Here is a 20,638-nt window from a genome sequence, read left to right on the forward strand (position 1 = left end):
ATTATAAACAAAGGTATGTAGAAATACCTCTGAGTTCAGTGGAAGTTGTGAGCATGTAGATGTGACTAGAATTTGGCCCTATATCTCTTTGGATCAGTGGGTAGTAAAAAGAGAATTATAACAGGATGTTTAGTCGACACTGTTATCAAAAGCTGCTGAGACATGTGCCAAAAAATAGTTCAAAATCTCCAAAGGGAAACCCCCAAGAAATAAGCTAAGAGAGGTATTTCACTAAATACGGCTGCTGCCTCTTTCTCCACCAACATGAGTGATGCAGATTATTTAGCTCCTTATTACTTTTTCAGTATCTGCTATTACAAACTATCCTTTACAAGAGTATATTTTATGTACTGCCTGGACCCTCCCTCTCCTCTCTGCACTGGCTTATAGTGACCTCTCCTCTTTCTGCAGCGCCCAGCTGCCAGAAGAACAGTACAACAGCAAAGGAAGATGAAAGAAGAGCAAAGCACCAAAGGCACAAACCAGGCACCTGTATCCACTGCCACCCAAGCAGGTTTTTGACCCTCGTTATCTGAAGTGTAGTTCCTGCCACTGTATCCTTTGGTTTCATTGAAGTGCTGCTGACTGATGTTTAGGCGAGCAGGACTGGGCACATGAGATAACATCTTAGTGGATACAGACATCTTTTTGTCTGAATTAGATGTCAAACCTGTACTTTCTGAAGTCAAATCCGTCTCCTTAGCAAAATGGTCATCCAAGGGTAGAGACCTTGCCCATGAACGTGTGGTTGGTTTGGTTTTTGGGACCAAGCCACTTGCATTGTGGCTGTGACTATCATTTGCTACCAAGCCCTGGCTAGTGGTAGAAGATGGAGACTGGAGTAGAAGAGACCTCAGTGTGACATTATTGTGTCGGCATTTTTCTGAATCAGCAGTCCTGGAGTTGTTTTGCCTTTCCCACTTGTTAAAAGAGGAACGGGTATTTGGATCCTTATAAGACAATTTTTCAAAAACAAGAAGATCCGGATCAATCCCTGTTAAAGAAGGGGAAAAAACACATTAAATACACATCTGAAAGTGTAAAGCATAGCAATACTGGTGCATTTTCAGTTCATCTTTCAAATGTTGAATGAAAGAGAGGAAATAAAACATATACATTCATGTAAGGAAATGCAGTTTACAAGTTAGTTTATAACTGTTGTAGACAAAAAAAATCCCCCAAGACACTTTTATCTTGTGTACCTGTGCTTCAAATGAAATAAGGTGATGTCCACCCCTCATCTTAACATAATGACTGAACCGACATGATAGTCAATTACCCCATCACTGGCCTGTTTCAGCCTGTGTGTGCATAATACATTGTTACCTGTTGTGATGTTGTACAAAAGGACATTGGTTCTAGCCCTCAATATGCAGCTTTCCAAGGCTGGACAATAAATGTGCAGGCAATTAATGTTCTCATGGATAGTTTCAAAGTAGAAAACTGCCAGGTTACAGGAAACTATAATAAGAAAAGAGTAAAACGGAGTTTGTGTGGACATGATGACCCAGGCACATTGCCTTTCATTTCTATTGCTTAACATTAAAAGAGTTATAATAATGGACAGTTACATAGCACTTTTAAACCATGACATTTTACAAACTTTCATTATGCCTCACAGCACCCTGTGTGGTAAGTACTATAAGTATTTTTAATTCTCATTTTACAAGTGGGCAGAGAAAAAGCGGAGTTATTTGCATTGCAATTCTCTTGGTTCACAGAACAACAGGTATGCCACAGTCCAGCTCCACACAGCTCCTTCCATTGTGTCTCAACCTTGTTCTGGAGGACTGTCCACCTCTACAGATGGTTCTGGACCTCTAAAGCTGCCAGCAAGGGTGACTTTGAGATGGTAGCTGTTGTGACATGGATGACTGTCCATTAGGAACTAGTCTGAGACCACCTACTCATTTCACACAGATTCTTAAAAAGCTGTCAGATAGCAATTGCTTCTGGTCACTCCTGAGGTGGACTGCATTCAAGCACGAGGCCTACCCCCTTAACAATCCCCTAAACCAGCCACCATCGGTTTTTTGTTTGGTTGGTTGTTGTTTTTTTTTTGGGGGGGGGGGTAAACAATAAGTGTGTATCTGTTAAGGCTATACAATTTCAGGTCTGCTACACTATCATTTGGATTTCGGATCTATCGGCCAAAAAACAGAAGTCCATGGATAAAATAATAAAAAGTACCTAGATGTGTTAGCAGCACAAATCCCATTGCCTTGAGACTTAGGGTTCTAAGTACCAAAGCCACTTTTGAAAATGAAACTTAGGCTTTTAAGTCATTTAGGCTTCTCGCCGCCCCCATTGGCCCGGGATGGCAAACCGCGGCCAGTGGGGGCCGCGATCGGCCGAACCTGCCGCGTCAGCAGGTAAATAAACTGGCCCGGCCCGCCAGGGTGCTTACCCTGGCGAGCCGTGTGCCGAACGTTGCCGACCCCTGGTCTATAGCAAAGAAGCTATGACTGAAATTAAAAGGGGTATCTTCTGGTACTAGCTCTCGCTGTTAGCAGAGCATATGAGAAAATGCTGACCATATTTTTGAATTTGAATTGGACCATTTGTTTTTGTAGTGTGCTTTCCAGATTAGATGCTTATGGTATGTGTCACCATAGCTCTGCTTAGAACACATGTGCATCAATAGACCTGAGCACTTGATACAAAAACATTTCTGGAATGATTCTGTAGTTTTTGATGTAAAAGAATCTGATTTTAATTACAGTGCATGTATGTCCTTTACAGCAAAAACAAAAAACTTTAATATTATACTGAATCCATACAGAATAATTCAGAAACAAACAGCATGTAATAAATGTATTACATTATTGTGATGTTTATATCAACAATCACCCCAGTGTTTTGTCCAACAGGGAACTACTTTTTGGAATAATTTTGTTAATACCATTTCCATGGATAATCATGGAAAAATCACAGCTCCTCTCCCCCAATGTATTTACACTCTCACAAAGCATTTTCAGTTATCTACAGTGGAAAAAGAGGAAGATATTTGTTGTTGAAATATACCAAAACCAGCCTTTTAATCTTTTCTCTGCTTATTTTATATATTTTTTTCATTTAGTAGCCTACATACTACATCAGAATAACACAATCAAAATACTACTTGGAAATAGGCTCGTCAATATAGACAAGCAAAGTTAGTACAGTAAAAGAGAGGTGATGTTTTTTAAAAAAATAAGTATTTCTGAGTTTCAGGATATGCACTTGATTTGTTTATGATAAACCTGAAAACACCAGCTTTCTGAATGAAGTAATTACAATTCTATTACAAATAACATGTTACAGCAAAAATAGACCAGACTTTGGGTTTTAAACCAAAACTTTCTTTGCCCAGTTGGAACCAACACAGAAAAATCAATAAACAACAGATGAGTATCTTAAAAATGCTAATGAAAATTCTGTCAAAGGGAGGTATGATCAGGTCTCAAAAACAGAAAATAATTAGCAAGATTTCCTTGTCTGAGGTCATTCTTCATAGTCTATATCTAATTCTAGTCAACTGTCATCAGCCTCCAATGAGTTGTCAGACTGATAAAAGGTTGTGGTTTGTTCTTTAATAAAAGACAGGTGCAAGGAAGTATAAACACTGTCATTATGAAAATAACAGAAAACATTCTGTGTGAAGGACAGAAGGATAATCCTCTGTTTTGTCCCAGTCTTTAAATAAGACTCAAACACATACCAGACCTGGTGCATAAATACCACGGTGTTACATAGCCATCTTCAGTCACTCTATAAATATTTTCATCCATTCCCTGAGTGCTCTAGGCATCATTATGGGTCATATATAGAAAACGGTTTTCTCCATGTGTAAAAGAACTTAAAATTCACTGACCATTTGTAAGATTGACTACACAGAAAACTGTTCTCAGCACCAATAAGCCTTTCCATTTTCTCTTTCAGTTTTAATAAATAATAGTAAGCAAACAGGATGAAAATGGCTTTTCAAATATTTGTTGTAGAATAATGGCTAATACAATATTTGATCACTAGTGGACATTAGCAATCCACATCACAGGAGTTAATGTACAATATGGTTGGCAGTTTATGCTCAATAGACGTTCAAGACTGAAAGATCAGGTATATAGAGGTAAAGTGAATTGCCAGGGGTATTTTGGGAAGCTGGAACCAATGCATGCTTGCAAAACATATTTGCAGTTACACGGTATCTTTCATTCAGGGATCCTAAAGTACTTTACAAATGCTAATAATCTAGGAGTACAAACTTTGTATAGAGTCATTGTTTGAAAACTAGAAGCTTTATATTTTTGTTCATGTTGATAATTACACCTTAGATACAACTGTACTCCTCAGTTTTCACTAATTACAGTAGCAATCTGTATCCTTACCCTCAGAGGCAGGTGTACATTATTAAGAGCACTAATATGGCCTGTGATGATAGCATGTCTTGTTTCTTTTAGCACTATTATTCATCAAATACTCTGCAGTTTTCCTGGTTAAAGTATGTCTTATTTAAGAACACAAAATACCTGCAAATAGGAGTGCTAAATTAGGGTTACCATATTTCAGCAAGCAAAAAAGAGGACGGGAGGAGCCCCTCCCTAGCCCCGCCCCCGTCCTGCCCTAGCCCCGCCCCTGCCCCTCCCACTTCCCGCCCCCCTCAGACCCCCCACCCCCCCCCCCCGCTCCTTGTCCCCTGACTGCCCCCTCCTGGGACCCCTGCCCCTAACTGCCCCCCAGGACTCCACCCCCTACCTAAGCCTCCCTGCCTCTTTTCCCCTGACTGCCCCCTCCTGAGACCCTCCCCCCATCCTAACTGGCCCCCTAGGATCCTACCCCCTACCTGTACCCTGACTGCCCCAACCCTTATCCACACCTCCACCCCCAGACAGACCCCTGGGACTCCCACGCCCCATCCAACCACTCCCCACCCCCTGACAGCCCCCCCCAGAACTCCCGACCCATCTAAACCCCTCTGCTCCCTGTCCCCTGACTGCTCCGATCCCTCTCCCCACTCCTGCCCCCTGACAGCCCCCCCCAGAACTCCCAACCCCCCGCTCCTTGTCCCCTGACTACCCCTTCTGGGACCCCTGCTCCTAACTGCCCTCCAGAACCCCACCCCCTATTTATGTACAGGCGTGACTACCTGCCCTTTCCTGGTTATTATACGCGGCCAGTCCGCATCCACATCCAGTAGTTAAAAAAAAAAAATAAACTAATAATTTAAATTGGAATTTCATCCATTAATAAGTATTTATTATATAATTAAAACCATTCTATTGAAGGACAGATATTAAATAACACTAAATAAGTTAATGTTCAAAACAATATTAAAAATTTGAAAATTTAGAGCATGGAAACCAAAATAGCTAAAATTAAGTTTTGGCAAGATACACGGAATGGAAACTCCGGGATCTTTACCTGTCACTGAATATAGCCATCATACCAATAGTGGAATATAAAACAAGTCTACATATACTCTCCTTAAAATTTTTACTTCTGTCCATTCCCAATAATTGTAACAAATCATTATTACCTTCACTCCACTTGCCACGCGCCCCAAGCACAAAACCAAAGAAGTGAATATTTTTACCTCCCGTTAAGTTTTTAATTTCTTCCTCTAACTCAAGATAATAAGCCACCTTCTCACTGTGGGCTTGTTCCAAACTTCCGGCATTATCCTCCCATCGCACTGTAACATCAACCACCACTGCTGTATCTCCTTTTATAAATATAATATCCGGCTTTCTTAACTCACCCTTACTATTTCTCAAATGGGGCTCTATCATTGCCTTCCACCCTAATTTACCAACCTTATCTACAACTGCAGACACTACTCTATTATGCCTTTTTATCCTAGCATTCTTAGTCTTATAACATTGTCCTGAGATATGGGGAACAGTCTCCCGCACTTTACCGCACCATCTACAAAGAGCATTCACACCTCCTCTTCCTCTTGCTAATGTCTCCCTAGTAGGATAAATATTTGCCCTAAGCTGCAATGCTGCGATATACGCTGACGATTTAACTTTAGTAGAGTTTCTAAAAATCGAATTACTAATTAAATCATTTTTAAAATATTTTATCCCTATTCCCTGACATCTCAGTTCCGACCATCTTAAAAATTCCTCTTCCCTCCATTTCTTGGGATGAGATGTTACTGCACTAAATGACAATATTTTATCCACAAGATTTTCTCCTGCATATAGATAAGATAGGTCCATCCAATCATCTCTCGAGACAATATGTCTCCTCCATTTACGAATTAACATATTTGGGATTTGCACACTAAACTTAGTGAGAGCTAAACCACCATCCCTACCTCTAGAATAAAATATCCCATCTGTGGTACACTGAGGTAAATGTAAAATCTCTTTAACTATTTTTCTAACTAACACATCAAGATCGTCTAAAAGATTAAAAGGGGGTTCTATTAAAAGAAGATTATAAAATAGCTTCGGTAAGATATATGTCTGTAAAATTAATATTTTTTGGGCCGGTTTTAATGGGGCCTTAATTAAATTCTCACTCCAATCTTTCAATTTTTCTTTAAGTACCGGTCCCCCTACACCTATCCAGGGATCTATTCTAGCCCCTAAATATTTTTCAAAATCCCCTGGTTGAACATATTCAATCTCCTCTGACCCTATCTGCCAATTATCCTTAGGATTAACTACATAGGTTTTATGTTTAGTTAAAATATGAAAGCCTTTCGTTTTCTTCACATTAACAGAGAGATTAGTATTTTTACAAAACTCCTCTAAGATACCCAAATTTTTAATCATTCCTTTATATGAGCTACTTAAAATTGCCACATCATCGGCAAAAGCCAATGACGTGACACCATTACCCTTAACATAAAAACCACTTCCTTCTACTTCTAATCTAGTTAAAAGGGGATCCATAGCAATATTAAACAAAATTGGGGACAACGGGTCACCCTGCTTGACCCCCCTCCTAATTAAAATAGACTCAGTAGCTTCATCACCCACCCATACCCTAGTTGTGCAATTATCATAAAGGTCCCTAATAATATCTATAAAATGTTCATCTATACCAAATCTTCTCAACCCGGCTATTATATGTCCGTGTCCCACAGAATCAAATGCTTTAGCCAGATCTACGAACACTATTGCAATTTCATTCCCATTTCGTTTAGCCCCTTTAATCAAATTATCTAATATAGCAATATTTTCCTCACACCCAGGGGCGGATATAAACCCTTTTTGTCTACTACATATCTTAACTGTTTCCACCAATCTTTTTGCTAATATTTTGGTATAGATTCTAATCCAAACTGACCCAATTGTCAATGGTCTCCAAGATGTTAACTTCTTCATTTCCTCCTCATCTTGTGTCTTTGGTATTAAAATCGTTCTATTTTTCTTAAATTCATCTGGTACCTGTCTATTTAGAAACCATATATTAAAAATTTTTGTAAGTATTAAGGAGTCTAAATTAAAAATATCCCACAAATTGCTCACTTTTACTTTATCTGGGCCAGGAGCACTATCTTTTCTTATTTCTCTTAAAGCTATTCTAATCTCATCCACAGAGATCGGACTCATTAATATATCATTATCCGCATTCTCTGTGGATGATGGCCACCCTATCATATTACCATGTCCAATTGTTCCCAAAATATTGACATAGTATTCCTCGATTTCTTTCATAGGGATAGCACACTTAGCCTTATCTGGCTCTCCCATTATAATGCGAGTCAATCTTCTTCTATCCTTATCAAATAATTGTTGATAGAATTTATACTTAGCTTTCTTTGTAGCATATCTCCTAATTGCATTAAATTGCTTCCTTCTCCCCTCCTTTCTCATCTTCCCTTTTCCTTTATTCCTCAACTCTATTTGACTTTCATTTCTAGGGTCCTTTCCCTCTACTAATGAATAACATACTTTTTCCAACATTGCCCAACCGAGAGCTTTTGTTAAATCCTCCTTTAATAATCCTTCAATTTCCCCTAAACTATTTATTATTTCTCTTCCCTCCCTACTTTGTTTTCCCCGTTTACATATTTTCTCCACTAAATCCACTTCTGGGTGTCCTTTTAGTGGGAAAATCCTCTCTCTTGGGGGCGGAATTTCTAATATATTTACTCTAATGTCCTCTACCTCAGACACTTCCTCCCTATCTCCTGTTACCACTAACTTCTTCTTTGCTAATTCTCGTCTTTTATCTGATATTTGTTTATTCGTTTTGGTCCTCATCTCGCTCTCAATACATTTATTTATATTCCTTTTCCCAATATATTTCCTTTCCAACTGTATAAGCTGCGCAACCTCATCTTTGGTCCATATACGAGATCTAGTCGATCCCTCTTTGATCTTACTTTTAGCAGCCATATCTTCTTTTCTTTGCTCATTCCTCACAGCAGGGTGTCTATGTCTACAGTGTTGGCTCAATCCAGATTTAGTATGAAAACCAAGCCCACAGACCGAGCACGTATGGCTCTTCATTGGGGTATCCGCCTTCTTGGGTATGCACTTGGGGTAGTGGCAAGCTATATTATGATATTGAGAAGATTTTCCACATTTACTACATACAACTCGTATGGCTTTACTTTTATGAACCACATTAATGTGTTTGGCCCATTTACCAAATGTTGGTAATATCTGGGGACATATTGGACAATTAAAACTATCAACGGGATACTCTAAATAAAAAACCCCATCCTTCCACGAACTACTTTCTAATATATTTATATTACTACCAGTACTGTTAAGATCCTTATTACGATCCCTATTAAAATCAGTACTTGGTCTAAAACTATTTAATAAACTAGACCCATTAACTAAATGAGCATTAAGATATCCCGATTCGCTAACATATGGATCATCAAATGTACTTAAATACTTAAAATCTGGATTGAAACTTTCCATAGTTAAATCATTAAAAGTGTCCCTTGTAAAAACCATCGGTAAGATAGATAAAATCTCCTCACCATGATCATCACAAACATTCTCCTCTACCTCCTCTCCATGCTCCACTGGGAGGACTTGATTCTCACTCTCATGCTCATGAGACTTCATTATAGTCCACACCATTTTATCCATTGGTCCAGCGACCCTGATCACACCCCTAATATATTTAACACTGTCAGCCGGGGCATCAAAGCCAACAGCGGGGGCGTTATTAACCCGGTCCAGCGCCAATCCGGTATAAAAATATAAATTACTTTTTTCCATAGCTAAAAGATTTACCCTTCTCAGGGGGAAACTAACCCTTTCCAGGGGGAAACTAACCCGTACCTGGGGGAAACTTACCCTTTCCAGGGGGAAACTAACCCGTGCCTGGGGGAGACTACCCTTACCAGGGGGAATCTAACCCTTACCAGGGGGAGTCAACCCGTACCTGGGGGAGGCTACCCTTACCAGGGGGGCATCCATGTGGCACCATATGGGGCTGCCCAACCCCGTCCCACACCCCACTGAATGTGGGATGTGGGTTCGTCCTCCGCAATCCGCCTGGCTATCCAAGCCAGTTACCGGCTCTCACCACGAGGAGGTAGCGGTTGGACTTGCAATCCAGAGGCTTTCCTCAAAGAGGGGTCCCAAACAGCATAATGTCGAGCTCTAACGGGCGTGTGAGAAAAGGCTCAGATCTTGGTAGGGGTTGCCCCTATTGACCGGGCTCACGCCCACCCCCACCTCACCGATAACCCATTCTCTCACTACCCTCAGGCAATGTTTCCGTCCAAGCCCGACAGCTGAGAGGGTCCAGAGACGCATGGAGAGCCATTAAGAGAGCCTCCCTGTTCCTTGTCCCCTAACTGCCCCCTCCTGAAACCCCCCCACCCTAACTGCCCCCCAGAACCCTACCCCCTACCTGTGCCCTGACTGCCCAAAACCTTATCCACCCCCCACAGAAAGCCCCCCCCAAACTCCCGACCCCCCCGTCTCTTGACTGCCCCCTCCAAAACCTCCCTGCCCCTTCTCCGACCCCTTGGCCCCCTTGTTGTTGGCCTTCGCCTAACGTCTCTGTGAACTTGCTCAGGAACGGCCTGAGCCGTTCGTCCCGGCACGCTGGGCAGCAGTGGAGGAGGAGCGGGGGAGGAGCTCCAGACTGCCGGAGGCGATCTGCGAATGCAGGGAGGGAGGGAGTGATCTCTGCTGCAGGGGAAGCGGAGGAGGGGTTCTCTTTGGCTGTCAGAGCCCCATGTAAGTGGCACCATCCGGCCAGCTGCCCTGTTAGCTGCGCGCGCTCTGCATGGGGGGGCGGGAAGTCCGGACATTTACAAATTCCCCCCGGACGCTATTTTTAGCTCAAAAAGCTGGACATGTCCGGGGGAATCCGGACAAATGGTAACCCTAGCTAAATGGACATTTTATTTCAAAGCAAGGACCAAGTCCCAAAAGTCTTACTTTCATACTTCTTATGTATGGAAGATTTTCAGGAGCCAATGCAGGCATCTGTTTTCATCTCAAAATTTTCTTTTAAAAGCGCCATTGTTTTTACGGATTACTCAGCATGTGCAAATTTCACTACATTCTTTCATTGAAGGTCACAAAAAGAAGTCTACGTTCATTTGAAAAGAATAAATACTAGAGTCTAGATACCCTTTAACATGTCCGTTTGTTTTATGCTTAAAGTAAGTGAAGCTGGTTTGAATGGGCTTACTAATTAATTTGCCCCAATCATAATTCTTGGTAAGGATGAGGATTCTTTGGTAGGGAAACAATGAATATTGCAAGAACAGGCTATAGTAATGTTTTTCCTTACCTTAGAGAGTTAGCAGGCAACTTTAAGTTAGTTTGTTCTAATTATTTTAATTTTTTCCATCTTGTAATTTTAATGCTTGTTAAACCTATTGTTTTTTGAGAGTCCTGGAAACAAAAGCAAGTACATACCGCGTGGGCAATGAGGGAGTACATTTCCTTGTGCCACTTTTGCCAATGTCCATAAAACTGTTTTGAATGGACCAACGGTGTTTTTGTTTTTGAATCTCCGTTTCCATACAGTCCTTGCCTGTTTGATGAGATTGCCAATTGTAATGGTTGTTCGTAATGGTCGTTTTGGTGGTGGATCTGTCTACTGGGAACTAGAGTGTTTTTTAATCTTATTTCAGACAGTTAATTGAAATGCCATCAATAGATAAACTCTTGTTTATAACATAACAGAACCATATTTGAACCTGTGACTGTGTTGTAATGTTCCATGTGCCACTGCCAATCTTCCTCAGAAATCTAGTCCAAATTTTATATCTTTTAGTGGAAATTTCTTGGGTGAGACATACAAAATGCAAGCAAAGTATATAGAATGTTTTTTTAATCTGGGACAAAAGCTTCCTACATTTATATCAAACTATTTAGTCATTGTATTGTAAGCAAACCGACTCCTCCCAAAATGCCCCTTGTTGATATCCAAACCCTCCCAATTTATGATGCAGGCACTTAGTTTTCCTCAGAGGTGCCTATCCGCAGTAGAAAGCAACAGAGAGTCCTGTGGCACCTTTAAGACTAACAGATGTATTGGAGCATAAGCTTTCGTGGGTGAATGCCCACTTCGTCGGATGCATCCAGACGTTACAGATCCAGACTAACACGGCTACCTCTCTGATACTATCCCCAGTAGGTCAACCAAAATGTCCTCCAAACTTAAACTAGAAGGCTGTGCTTTTACTATTGCTATGCAATTTTTCCAGTATCTGATTTGATCCTGTTCAAGGCTAATATCCTAACAAAGCATCCTGCCCTATTAATGCCAATGCAGAAACCCTAACAGAATTTTTAGCTTTCTGCAATTGTACAGAGAAGCAGTACAGTCATTATGTGGTTTGAGGCTAAGAATCAGAAGCTCCTGAGTTCTAATTCCACCTCTAATATTGTCTTTTTATATCTCTTTGGCAAGTCAAACAACAGCTCCGAGTCTGTTTCATAATTTGTAAAATGTCAGGACCAGGTCCCCATTGTTCTAGGTACTCTATAAACATAGAACAAAAAAGATGGTCCCTGCCCCCAAGGAGTTTACAGTCTTGTTAACTTACCTCAAGTGAAGGCCTGATTCTGCCATCCCTACTTAGGTTTAGTAGTAACTTAATTTGAGTGTAGTCCTATTGAAATCAGTAGTACTACTTAGGGAGTAATGGTCTTGTCAGCCTGATTCCTGGTGACAGAATCACTCCCAAGGATGTTGTGAGTCTCCTTTACTTAAACAGTAGTGTTGTTGGCAAGTTGTTCCCAAGAAACCAGTGTTGTAGTGGAAATCTAGAGTTCCTCCATTTCATTAACCTTTAAATAAATACGTATCATTCCTCCATTGTTCAGGAGAGACAGACCCTACTCTTAGTCTTATCTAAGAATGTCAGCATTCTAATTTGCTCTTCCAAAGAGTTCAAGTAGCCAAGTTCACTTCTATAAGGATAAAGGTGGGAGATAGGAGGGAAATAGTTTAGATGTGTCCTTGCTTTCTATCCTCAAAATATAGCCAAATTTTTGCATTCTTACTGTTTGGAATAATGATTAAATGATGTATAAACAGCCTAAAATTAACTTCCTTGATGTGTGGTAATACATATTTTTAATATAGACTGTATAGGCTATACACAGAAGCAGATAATAAACACTTACCATTCTTCAGAAGGCAGCAGGTCCGGCTGCACTGCTGGGCTGTGACTTCTGTGTAAATCTTCAGCACCTGGGCTCCCCTCTTCTGAGATTCCTCTAGATCAACCAAAAGACCCGGGAAGCGTCGGATCCAGCAGTTTTTGTAAAAAGTAGTGGGTGAGCAAAGAGAATCTGACTTCCACACCAAACCCAGAACAAACAGCACTTCTGCTACTGCCACCAACAGAAACATCTCCTCAATGTGATCGGCTTAGTAAGCGCCTGTTCTCCAGCCTGAAGCACTGGGGACTAGCCAACATTTTGAGAGAGAATCTCTTGAGATGTGGCAACACTGCCAGGAGAAGGAACCAGTTTCTTTTAAGCTGTTCCCATGATCCTGCTTGACTGAGCCATTTTCTGACTTACATGTTGTAGGGCTTTTTTATTTTTCTTCTTCTTCTTTTCTCTCAAGATGAGTCCCTGGGAGACTGTTGAAATTCTTAATGTCTCTTTCATGAATTTCTGTTCTTCTGCACCCCGGATACACACTGCCTTTAATCATTCAAAAAGCTGGACCACGTGATCCTGAGTCAGCCTTGCTTGTCCTGTTAAACCGAACTACTGCAGACAGCTTTAATGTGTGAATAAATACAGAATAATGGTGATCCTAGCAGAATCACTCCAGTTCTCTCTCTGGAAAAAGAAAATATTTCAGTCATTTGAGAGCAGAGACGTCTCCCACTTGGTTCAGGTTCATTATTACACTTAGCACAGAAAAAAGGGATTGGTTTAGTCTCCTGATACTTTTTGAATGAATTGGTGGCCACACATATATTTCCTTTCCTTATTAGCTAGTTTAAGTATTTAAATTATTTCTGCTGCATAGCAACCAAATATGGGAAGTTCTCACCCCCTTCATTTCTTCAAAAAGCATTTTATTTTATTTGTTTAGATCCGATAACAATTGGCAATGACTGGAGGAGGGTGCATCCTGCACGTATAATCAGATGGACTAAATAGTTAATTGGTCTTTTCCGTCTCTAAGTTCCACAAGACTAAGAATTCAGTTTGTATGGATTTTTCTGCTTATGCTTGATCTTGTAGAAGGTCTGACATTATACATACTCACATTGTAACAGGGAGCAGCTGGAGTCAGTGCAGTTCTTCACGTACCTGCCCTGCAAACATCATCTGCTCTGCTCCATGATTTCGTCGTGTGTGTGTGTGTGTGTGTGTGTGTGTGTGTGTCAGCCCTGTTAAAAGGCTTAAAGATGTTACAGTACACCAGTTAGTTTATAATCAGCAGACTGTATGTGCAGATTTGAAGGATGTCAGTAGAAAAGCAATAATTTTCTATTAATATGTATTTTATAAGAGGATGCGATTTTTCAGCAAAGATAGCATCAAGAAAATTCCTCTGGTTGCACCTAAAAACATCAAAGTTATATGCACATAATTGAATTTTTCTTGTGAACTACATATTGATGTTGGGTATTCTTCGCAACATCAGGCTTTGATCTTGCAAGTAGGTCAGTGCAGGTGCACCCTTATGTCTGTACAGAGCTCCTTTGAAGTTAATGGGGCTTAGCACAGGTCCACTCACATGAATCCAATGGCAGGACGGGAGCCATAATTACTGAATACCTTTATTAGCTACAGTCACAAGGATTCCAAACAGATATCTGTGTGTGCTCAATTTTTTGTACATCCTAACCTAATCATTTACCTAACCCCATAACACTCAGTGTTGGGAGTATATACTCTGAAATAACTCTTGCACCAATTTTCCAGTTTTAGCCAGATGTCTCTTGATTTTGGACAATCCCAGAAGTGGAGAACGTCCCGCTACCATGGCATTCCCTCCAGCATTTTATTGTGAATTTTGAGCCTGTTTTGTTTTATAGGACTGGCATGTACAATTATTGAGTCCTATTTTTTTCCCCACTGCTGTTTTCTCCATGAAGGGAAACTTACAATTTTCTGAACCATTTGAGGAAGAATGCAGCAAGTGGGATGAACTGGGTTCAAAACAAATCATTCATATTCTTCCCTCATTACAATGAATAGAACCTTACTCTCAATTGAAATAAATAGGGTTATTTGTAGAATAAGGTACTTCTCCACATCAGGAAGGGAGTCAGAATTAGGCCCATCACAGTTATAGTTATAGTAACATTACAAGGTTCAGGGCTGGGGTCTAAACATGTCTGGAGGTTGAAATGTCACTCAGACCTGGCAATGACTAATTTTCATGCATCACATTTTCAATAAGGTGACAAATGCTAAAGTACTATCACTTTTGTTCAGCCTGTAACTAAATGCTATACAGAGCACAGGTCCAAAGCAGACTACTCATGAGAATAATAAGTGTTTGCTGGATTGGGCCCCATGTGTGTAACAAGTAGCTTTCTGCATATAAATATTCAATTTCAATGTGCACTTTCAATACCTTTTCAGCCTGGTAAAGTATAGGTGTTGCCACAGTTTTTTCATCTCATTACCTTTGTATAATTTTTTTGCATTTCTGCAGTATGCTCCTTTCAGGCTACTGTAATAGCATCCATTTTCCTTGGCATTAATTTTAATTCCTCTCTCCTCCCCCATTCTGGATAAATAAAGCAAGAATAGCTGCAAGGAATCCTCACCTTTTTTTTCCTTTAAAGAAATGTAAATGGATTTTACCATCCAAAGTATCTAAAGCTACTCTGGACAATTCCCAACAAATCAAACACTTTACTTGCCTATTAAATTGCAGCTTCGTTACCACTGTTTGCATCATTTAATAATGACTCTGCTACGGGGAGATGCATGAATACATTTTTAAATTATAAATGAATATGGATATCCCCAAAATCTCACAAGAAGCAGATATCAGTGTCTTACCTGCAGAAAGTCTGGTTGTTCCATGTGCTCCAGGGGACGGGATGTAGGGCTGTTTTCTGTGAGCAAAGAGAGCCTGGTCAGTGTCAGATCCAATCCTCCTGTTTTCAATAGTATTTCATAGATCTTTCTTCTAAGATTTACTCTTAGGAAACAAATTGGCAATTGTTTATTTTCTTTGAGATTATGGCCCTCTATAATCCTGCTGTGCAGAGAGATTTGTAAACATAGCAACAACAAAGGGGGAGAATGTTCTTTGTAGGAATACCTGTTATAAATGGAAATCGCTACCTGAAGTTTTCTACCTGCATGCAGGGATAATGGCACAACCCAAGAGCTTCCTAGAGAAGATGGCTCTCATGCATTAACTCTTTTTATGCCAAACCCAAGCAAAAAAGGAAAATAAACTTCTTTGCTACTTTTCGAGTAGCAGCCGTGTTAGTCTGTATCCGCAAAAAGAACAGGAGGACTTGTGGCAGCTTAGAGACTAACACATTTATCTGAGCATAAGCCCACGAAATTTGTTAGTCTCTAAGATGCCACAAGTACTCCTGTTCTTTCTTTGCTACTATTAGAGTTCAACAGGCTGATGTAGCTGTTTGTTTGTTTGAATCTAAAGTGTGGTGTTCTGGCATCAATTGTACGTAAGTATTGGAGAGGGGATTGAAATGTGTGAAATAAGAATGCATTTGCAAATGAGAATAATAAAGTAAATACGTCAATCCTACAATCGGGTCTGTGTGGATAGACCCTTATAGCCATCTGGAGCCCTGGGGAAGACAATGGCCCAGTGGTCTGCTTGCAGGATCTGTGTTAAAAGTTTTTGTCTATCTCATTGCTCTGGAATGTGTTTGTCTTTGCTTTCCCTTAGTGCAACAGTGACATTGACACTTAATGTGTTGCCAGGTCTTCTGTAAGTTTATGGAGCTGAAACATATACTAGCGTTGAAGTGAGTTAACTATGTCCTTAAATAGTAGAGAGGAGCCCAAGTTGTAAAGCTCAGAACTAAATTTCCTCAAAGTTTGGAGGGAGAGCTGGTCAAAAACTGGAATTTCAATTTCACAGCAAAATTTACCTTTGCTGATTTTTTGGTGGGTTTGAGTTTTTTGTTTGTTTTGTTGTTGTTCTGAATTGGAATAAAAAGCTAACATTTCAAAGCTTCCTGTGAAACAAAAGTTCCAAAATAATTTAAATTCGGGACAGCTGAATCATTTTGTTTCAATAATTTTTAATTGTATCATTGACACTGTTGAAATGTATTTTTTCAATAATGTTGAAATGCTTTGTTCTATATTTAATATATTATAAAAGTCAAAACTTAATTAATCAAAACCAGAAGGTTGAAACAAAACATTTTACCTTATCTAAATGAACCATTTAGACTTTTTTTCCCATTAAAAATGTCATTGAAATCAACACATTCCTGTGAAACATTTTGATTTTGATGAAACTGCATCTAACGATGGAAAACTCTTCAGTTGAAAATGTTTTGACCTAGCTTTCTGTGAAGGTGTTAGTACACACAGGTTTGGGTTCGGCCCAGCATAGAGAGACTATTCAGTCACAAATCTTGGAACTGGATTCAAACTTCCTCAAGGTTTGGGGTGATCAGACTCCAGGGTTTTGGTTCAGACCCATCTCAGCTAAATAGTAGAATTAGGTGAAATGCTGAAGTTTCTGTTTATGGGGTTTCCTGTGAATCTTTCCTTTAGCATTGTTCCAATTGTGGGAGGGAGGAGGGGAGATTTGCACACCCTGAGAGTCTCTCTGAGTTTGAGTGTCAAATGAACCCTGACAAACCTTGAAATCGAAGCCCATTGAGTCTTAACTGGTTTTGTGTTAAAACGATGCATAACCAGCTTCACCTGTGAAACAGTAAATCTGTCTAGATTCACTTTAAACTGAGCCTAAATTCATTGTATGGGGGCAAAGACTTTAGCAAATCTACTAATGAATACACTGGAGTTTGTATCAGAACCTAGAACTTTCATCACAAAACCTGCAACCACATTCCTCAGAAAGTTGCACACAGTTCAGCTAGTTTACTGAATGTCTCCCTTCTCCAGTTATCATGTACTGAAACACAACTTGCCCTGTCTACACTAAGACTTTAAAATGTGTTAACCATCCTGTTTTTAAACCACACCATTTATCCTAGTCTAGACAGAGCTATAGACCAAGCAAGAGAACTCCAGCCCAGCCTGGGATGTATCTGTGACTGCCACTAAACAAAAGTGCCTCCTAACATGCGATTCCCTATGCAGGAGCAGACAGAGACAGTGCTCTACCTGCCTGATCCCAATTCAGGATTTGTTAGGAAACACTTTTCACCTGAATCAGTCACAAACTGGAGTCTTTTGCATAATATACTCCACAGATTGAGAGTCAAGGCCGTGATTCAAGCACACATGCTTCCTTTCTACTCTTCAGTGACTGAACATTCTCATGATCCATGGAGAATACCTACCAAGACAAGAACAGTTGGCATGTTTTTGCCTTCAGAAACAGCCACCTGAGAACACTAATAAGTACAAATAAAGAATGAAGCAAAGACAGGGTCAAGTGCTTGGTAACAAATAAGAAAGTCAATGTGTTTGTCTTCCCTGTCGCATTCTTTTCAAGCGTGTGCTATACAACAAATTTCATTGCAGGCCAAAGAACATATTAAATGGCCTATCAAAAGGCAGATAAAATAAGCTGAAAATAATGGGAATGAAATGTAACCGACTGCTTAAAAATGTGTTTTTTGAATGACATAATGTTTAGAGAACTTTGTAAGAAGCGCTTTGTTTGGTTGGGAATTTGAGGAGGGGATTATCCTTGTTTAGCAGCCCATCCTTCAAGAACCATAAAGCCTGTAGTTGAAATAAAATCTGCTCCACTCAGCTTCTCTCAGAAAAGACATGGCCTTTTGCAATTCTGACCTTTTTAAGGCTGAAATACTGAAGTGTGCATCCTATGTTCCAGAAATGCCTGGTTTGTATCATATGACAAGCAAAATGCTAAGCAGGGGCAGCATTTGACTCATCATTTCCAACAGACTTTAAATCATTGGGTCTAATTCCTCCCTAGGAATTACTGGCAGTAGAATTATACTAGGGAAGAATGTAGCTCTAACTTTTTATGGTGGAGACACTATGAAAATTGTATGTATTTAAAATTCTCTCTCACCTAGTACTGCTCACATCTTAGATTTTAAGCCCTTTAGAGTGACCAACTCTTACTATGTGCTTGTCCAGCAGCTAGTACAGTAGAGCCTTGATCTCATGTGAGTCCTCAAACTGCCACTTGTAACCCCCTTCGTCAGTGGGTGTCATGTGTCCCCCTCTGTGCTCATTCCAAAGAGGAGGTGTGAGTTTGTTACAGTCCCCAGCTACAGAGACTGACTCTTCAACTCACACTGTAGAGGCTTATGTTTTCAGCTCTGGAGAGCCCTGCTTCAGTGCCTGCTGTTAGCCAAGATGATAGCTGACCTGGCCCCTGAGTGAGGACGCGTCTGGGATTCAAAGCAGCATGGGGCTCAGATGCTTGGGACAAACTTCCTCTGCCTTTGGGCTCCCAGATGAAGTATGTAACGCACTCATCACAGTGTGTGTTACGTCCCCCTCTGTACCCAGTCCACAGAGGATGTCAATATGTTACTCTTCTCAGCTATATAGGCTGCCTCTTTAGCTTAAGCTGTAGAGCAGAGGTGGGCAAACTACGGCCCGCGGGACACAGCCGGCCCGCGGGACCCTCCTGCCCTGCCCCTGAGCTCCTGCCCTGGGAGGCTCAGCTCCGGCCCCTCCCCAGCTGTTCCCCCTCCCATGCAGACTCACCTCGCCCCACCACCGGCGCAATGCTCTGGGTGGCGGGGCTGTGAGCTCCTGGGGTAGCGCAGCCGCAGAGATGCGGCCTGACCTGGTGCTCTGTGCTGCACAGTGGCGTGGCTGGCTCCAGCCGAGCGGCGTGGCTGCCTGTCCTGCTGCTCTGGGTGGCGCGGCTGTATTGCCACCAGCGCTCCAGGCAGTGCAGTAAGGGGGCAGGGAGCGGGGGGGGTTTGGATACAGGGCAGGGGAGTTTGGGGTGGTGGTCGGGGGGCAGGGGTGTGGATAGGGGTCAGGATGGTCAGCGGGCAGGGAACAGGGGGGTTGAATGGGGGCAGGGGTCCCAGGGGGGGCAGTCAGGAAGGAGGGGGGGTTGGATGGAGCGTGGAGGGTCCGGGGGCTGTCAGGGGACAGAGAACGGGCGGGTTGGATGGGGCAGGGGCAGTCCCAGGGGGCTGTCAGGGGACAGGGAATGGGGGGGGGAGATGGGGCAGGAGTCCTGGGGGGGGGGAGGCATCAGGGGACGAGAAGGGGGGGGCGGGCCACGCCTGGCTGTTTGGGGAGGCACAGCCTCCCCTAACCGGCCCTCCATACAATTTTGGAAACCGGATGCGGCCCTCAGGCCAAAAAGCTTGCCCGCCCCTGCTGTAGAGACTGATGTTTTTAGCTCTGGAGGTCCCTGATTCAGTCATTAGCATGTTGGCCAAGGCAGCAGCTGTCAAACGGCTGCACACTACTATTAAAATACAGTTGTGACACAGATACCCCTTGGGAAAGGGTCCCCTGTTCTTTGCAAACAACTCTTACCTCGGACCTGACAAACTCACTGCACCAAGCACATGTCATACAGGATATTTAGCCATAAATAGTAACGTGTAAGGTATCTACAGAAAGCTTGTAACTTGTCAAGATTCATAATCATTGTGAGAAGTATGTAATATTTAAGGAAAAATGTATTTATATTCAAAGCATATTTAAGGACATGGAGTAAAAATTAGTCACCAGAGGATCATATCTCTGTGTGATGGCCCATTTGGGCAGGCGGGAGTTGTCACTCCACCCTTTTTAGCTGGTGATACAGTGCAAGGCTTAATTGTTTAGCTAGGGTTACCATACGTCCGGTTTTTCCCGGACATGTCTGGCTTTTTGGTAATCAAACCCCCGTCCGGGGGGAATTGCCAAAAAGCCGAACATGTCCGGGAAAATGCTGGCCGGGCACTTCCCCTCCCGCGGCTGCTCTGCTCCTCCCTTGACTCTTCGGCTCTGTTTAAGAGCCGAGCTGCCCAAGCGCTATGGGCTTCAGGCAGCCCCCTTGCCTCCGGACCCCAGCCGCCGGCCAGGCACTTCCCCTCCCGGGCTCCGGCGGCGCAGGGTCCGGAGGCATGGGGGCTGCCCGAAGCCGGTAGCACTCGGGC

General features: G+C 41.8%; 1 protein-coding gene across 2 annotated transcripts in view; it reads right to left on the reverse strand.

Annotated features, from left to right (window-relative positions):
• Nucleotides 1-314: 314 nt before the first annotated feature.
• The window catches only part of MANSC4 (MANSC domain containing 4), a 26,996-nt gene continuing 6,672 nt past the window's right edge, over nt 315-20,638 (reverse strand). Inside the window, exons 2-5 of one of the 2 annotated variants that reach the window (XM_024198669.2) lie at nt 15,420-15,475; nt 12,561-13,229; nt 1,327-1,461; nt 315-994 (exon numbers count right to left, since the gene is read on the reverse strand). In XM_024198669.2, the coding sequence (XP_024054437.1) occupies nt 315-994; nt 1,327-1,461; nt 12,561-12,789 (1,044 nt within the window). In that variant the 5' untranslated portion in view covers nt 12,790-13,229; nt 15,420-15,475. Of the gene's footprint in view, nt 995-1,326; nt 1,462-12,560; nt 13,230-15,419; nt 15,483-20,638 lie in introns of those variants that run through there. The other variant, XM_029911687.1, reaches the window with a different exon arrangement.

The sequence above is a fragment of the Terrapene carolina genome, unplaced genomic scaffold, assembly GCF_002925995.2.
Source record: "Terrapene carolina triunguis isolate 2854851 unplaced genomic scaffold, T_m_triunguis-2.0 Scaffold112, whole genome shotgun sequence".
NCBI lineage: Eukaryota > Metazoa > Chordata > Testudines > Emydidae > Terrapene > Terrapene triunguis.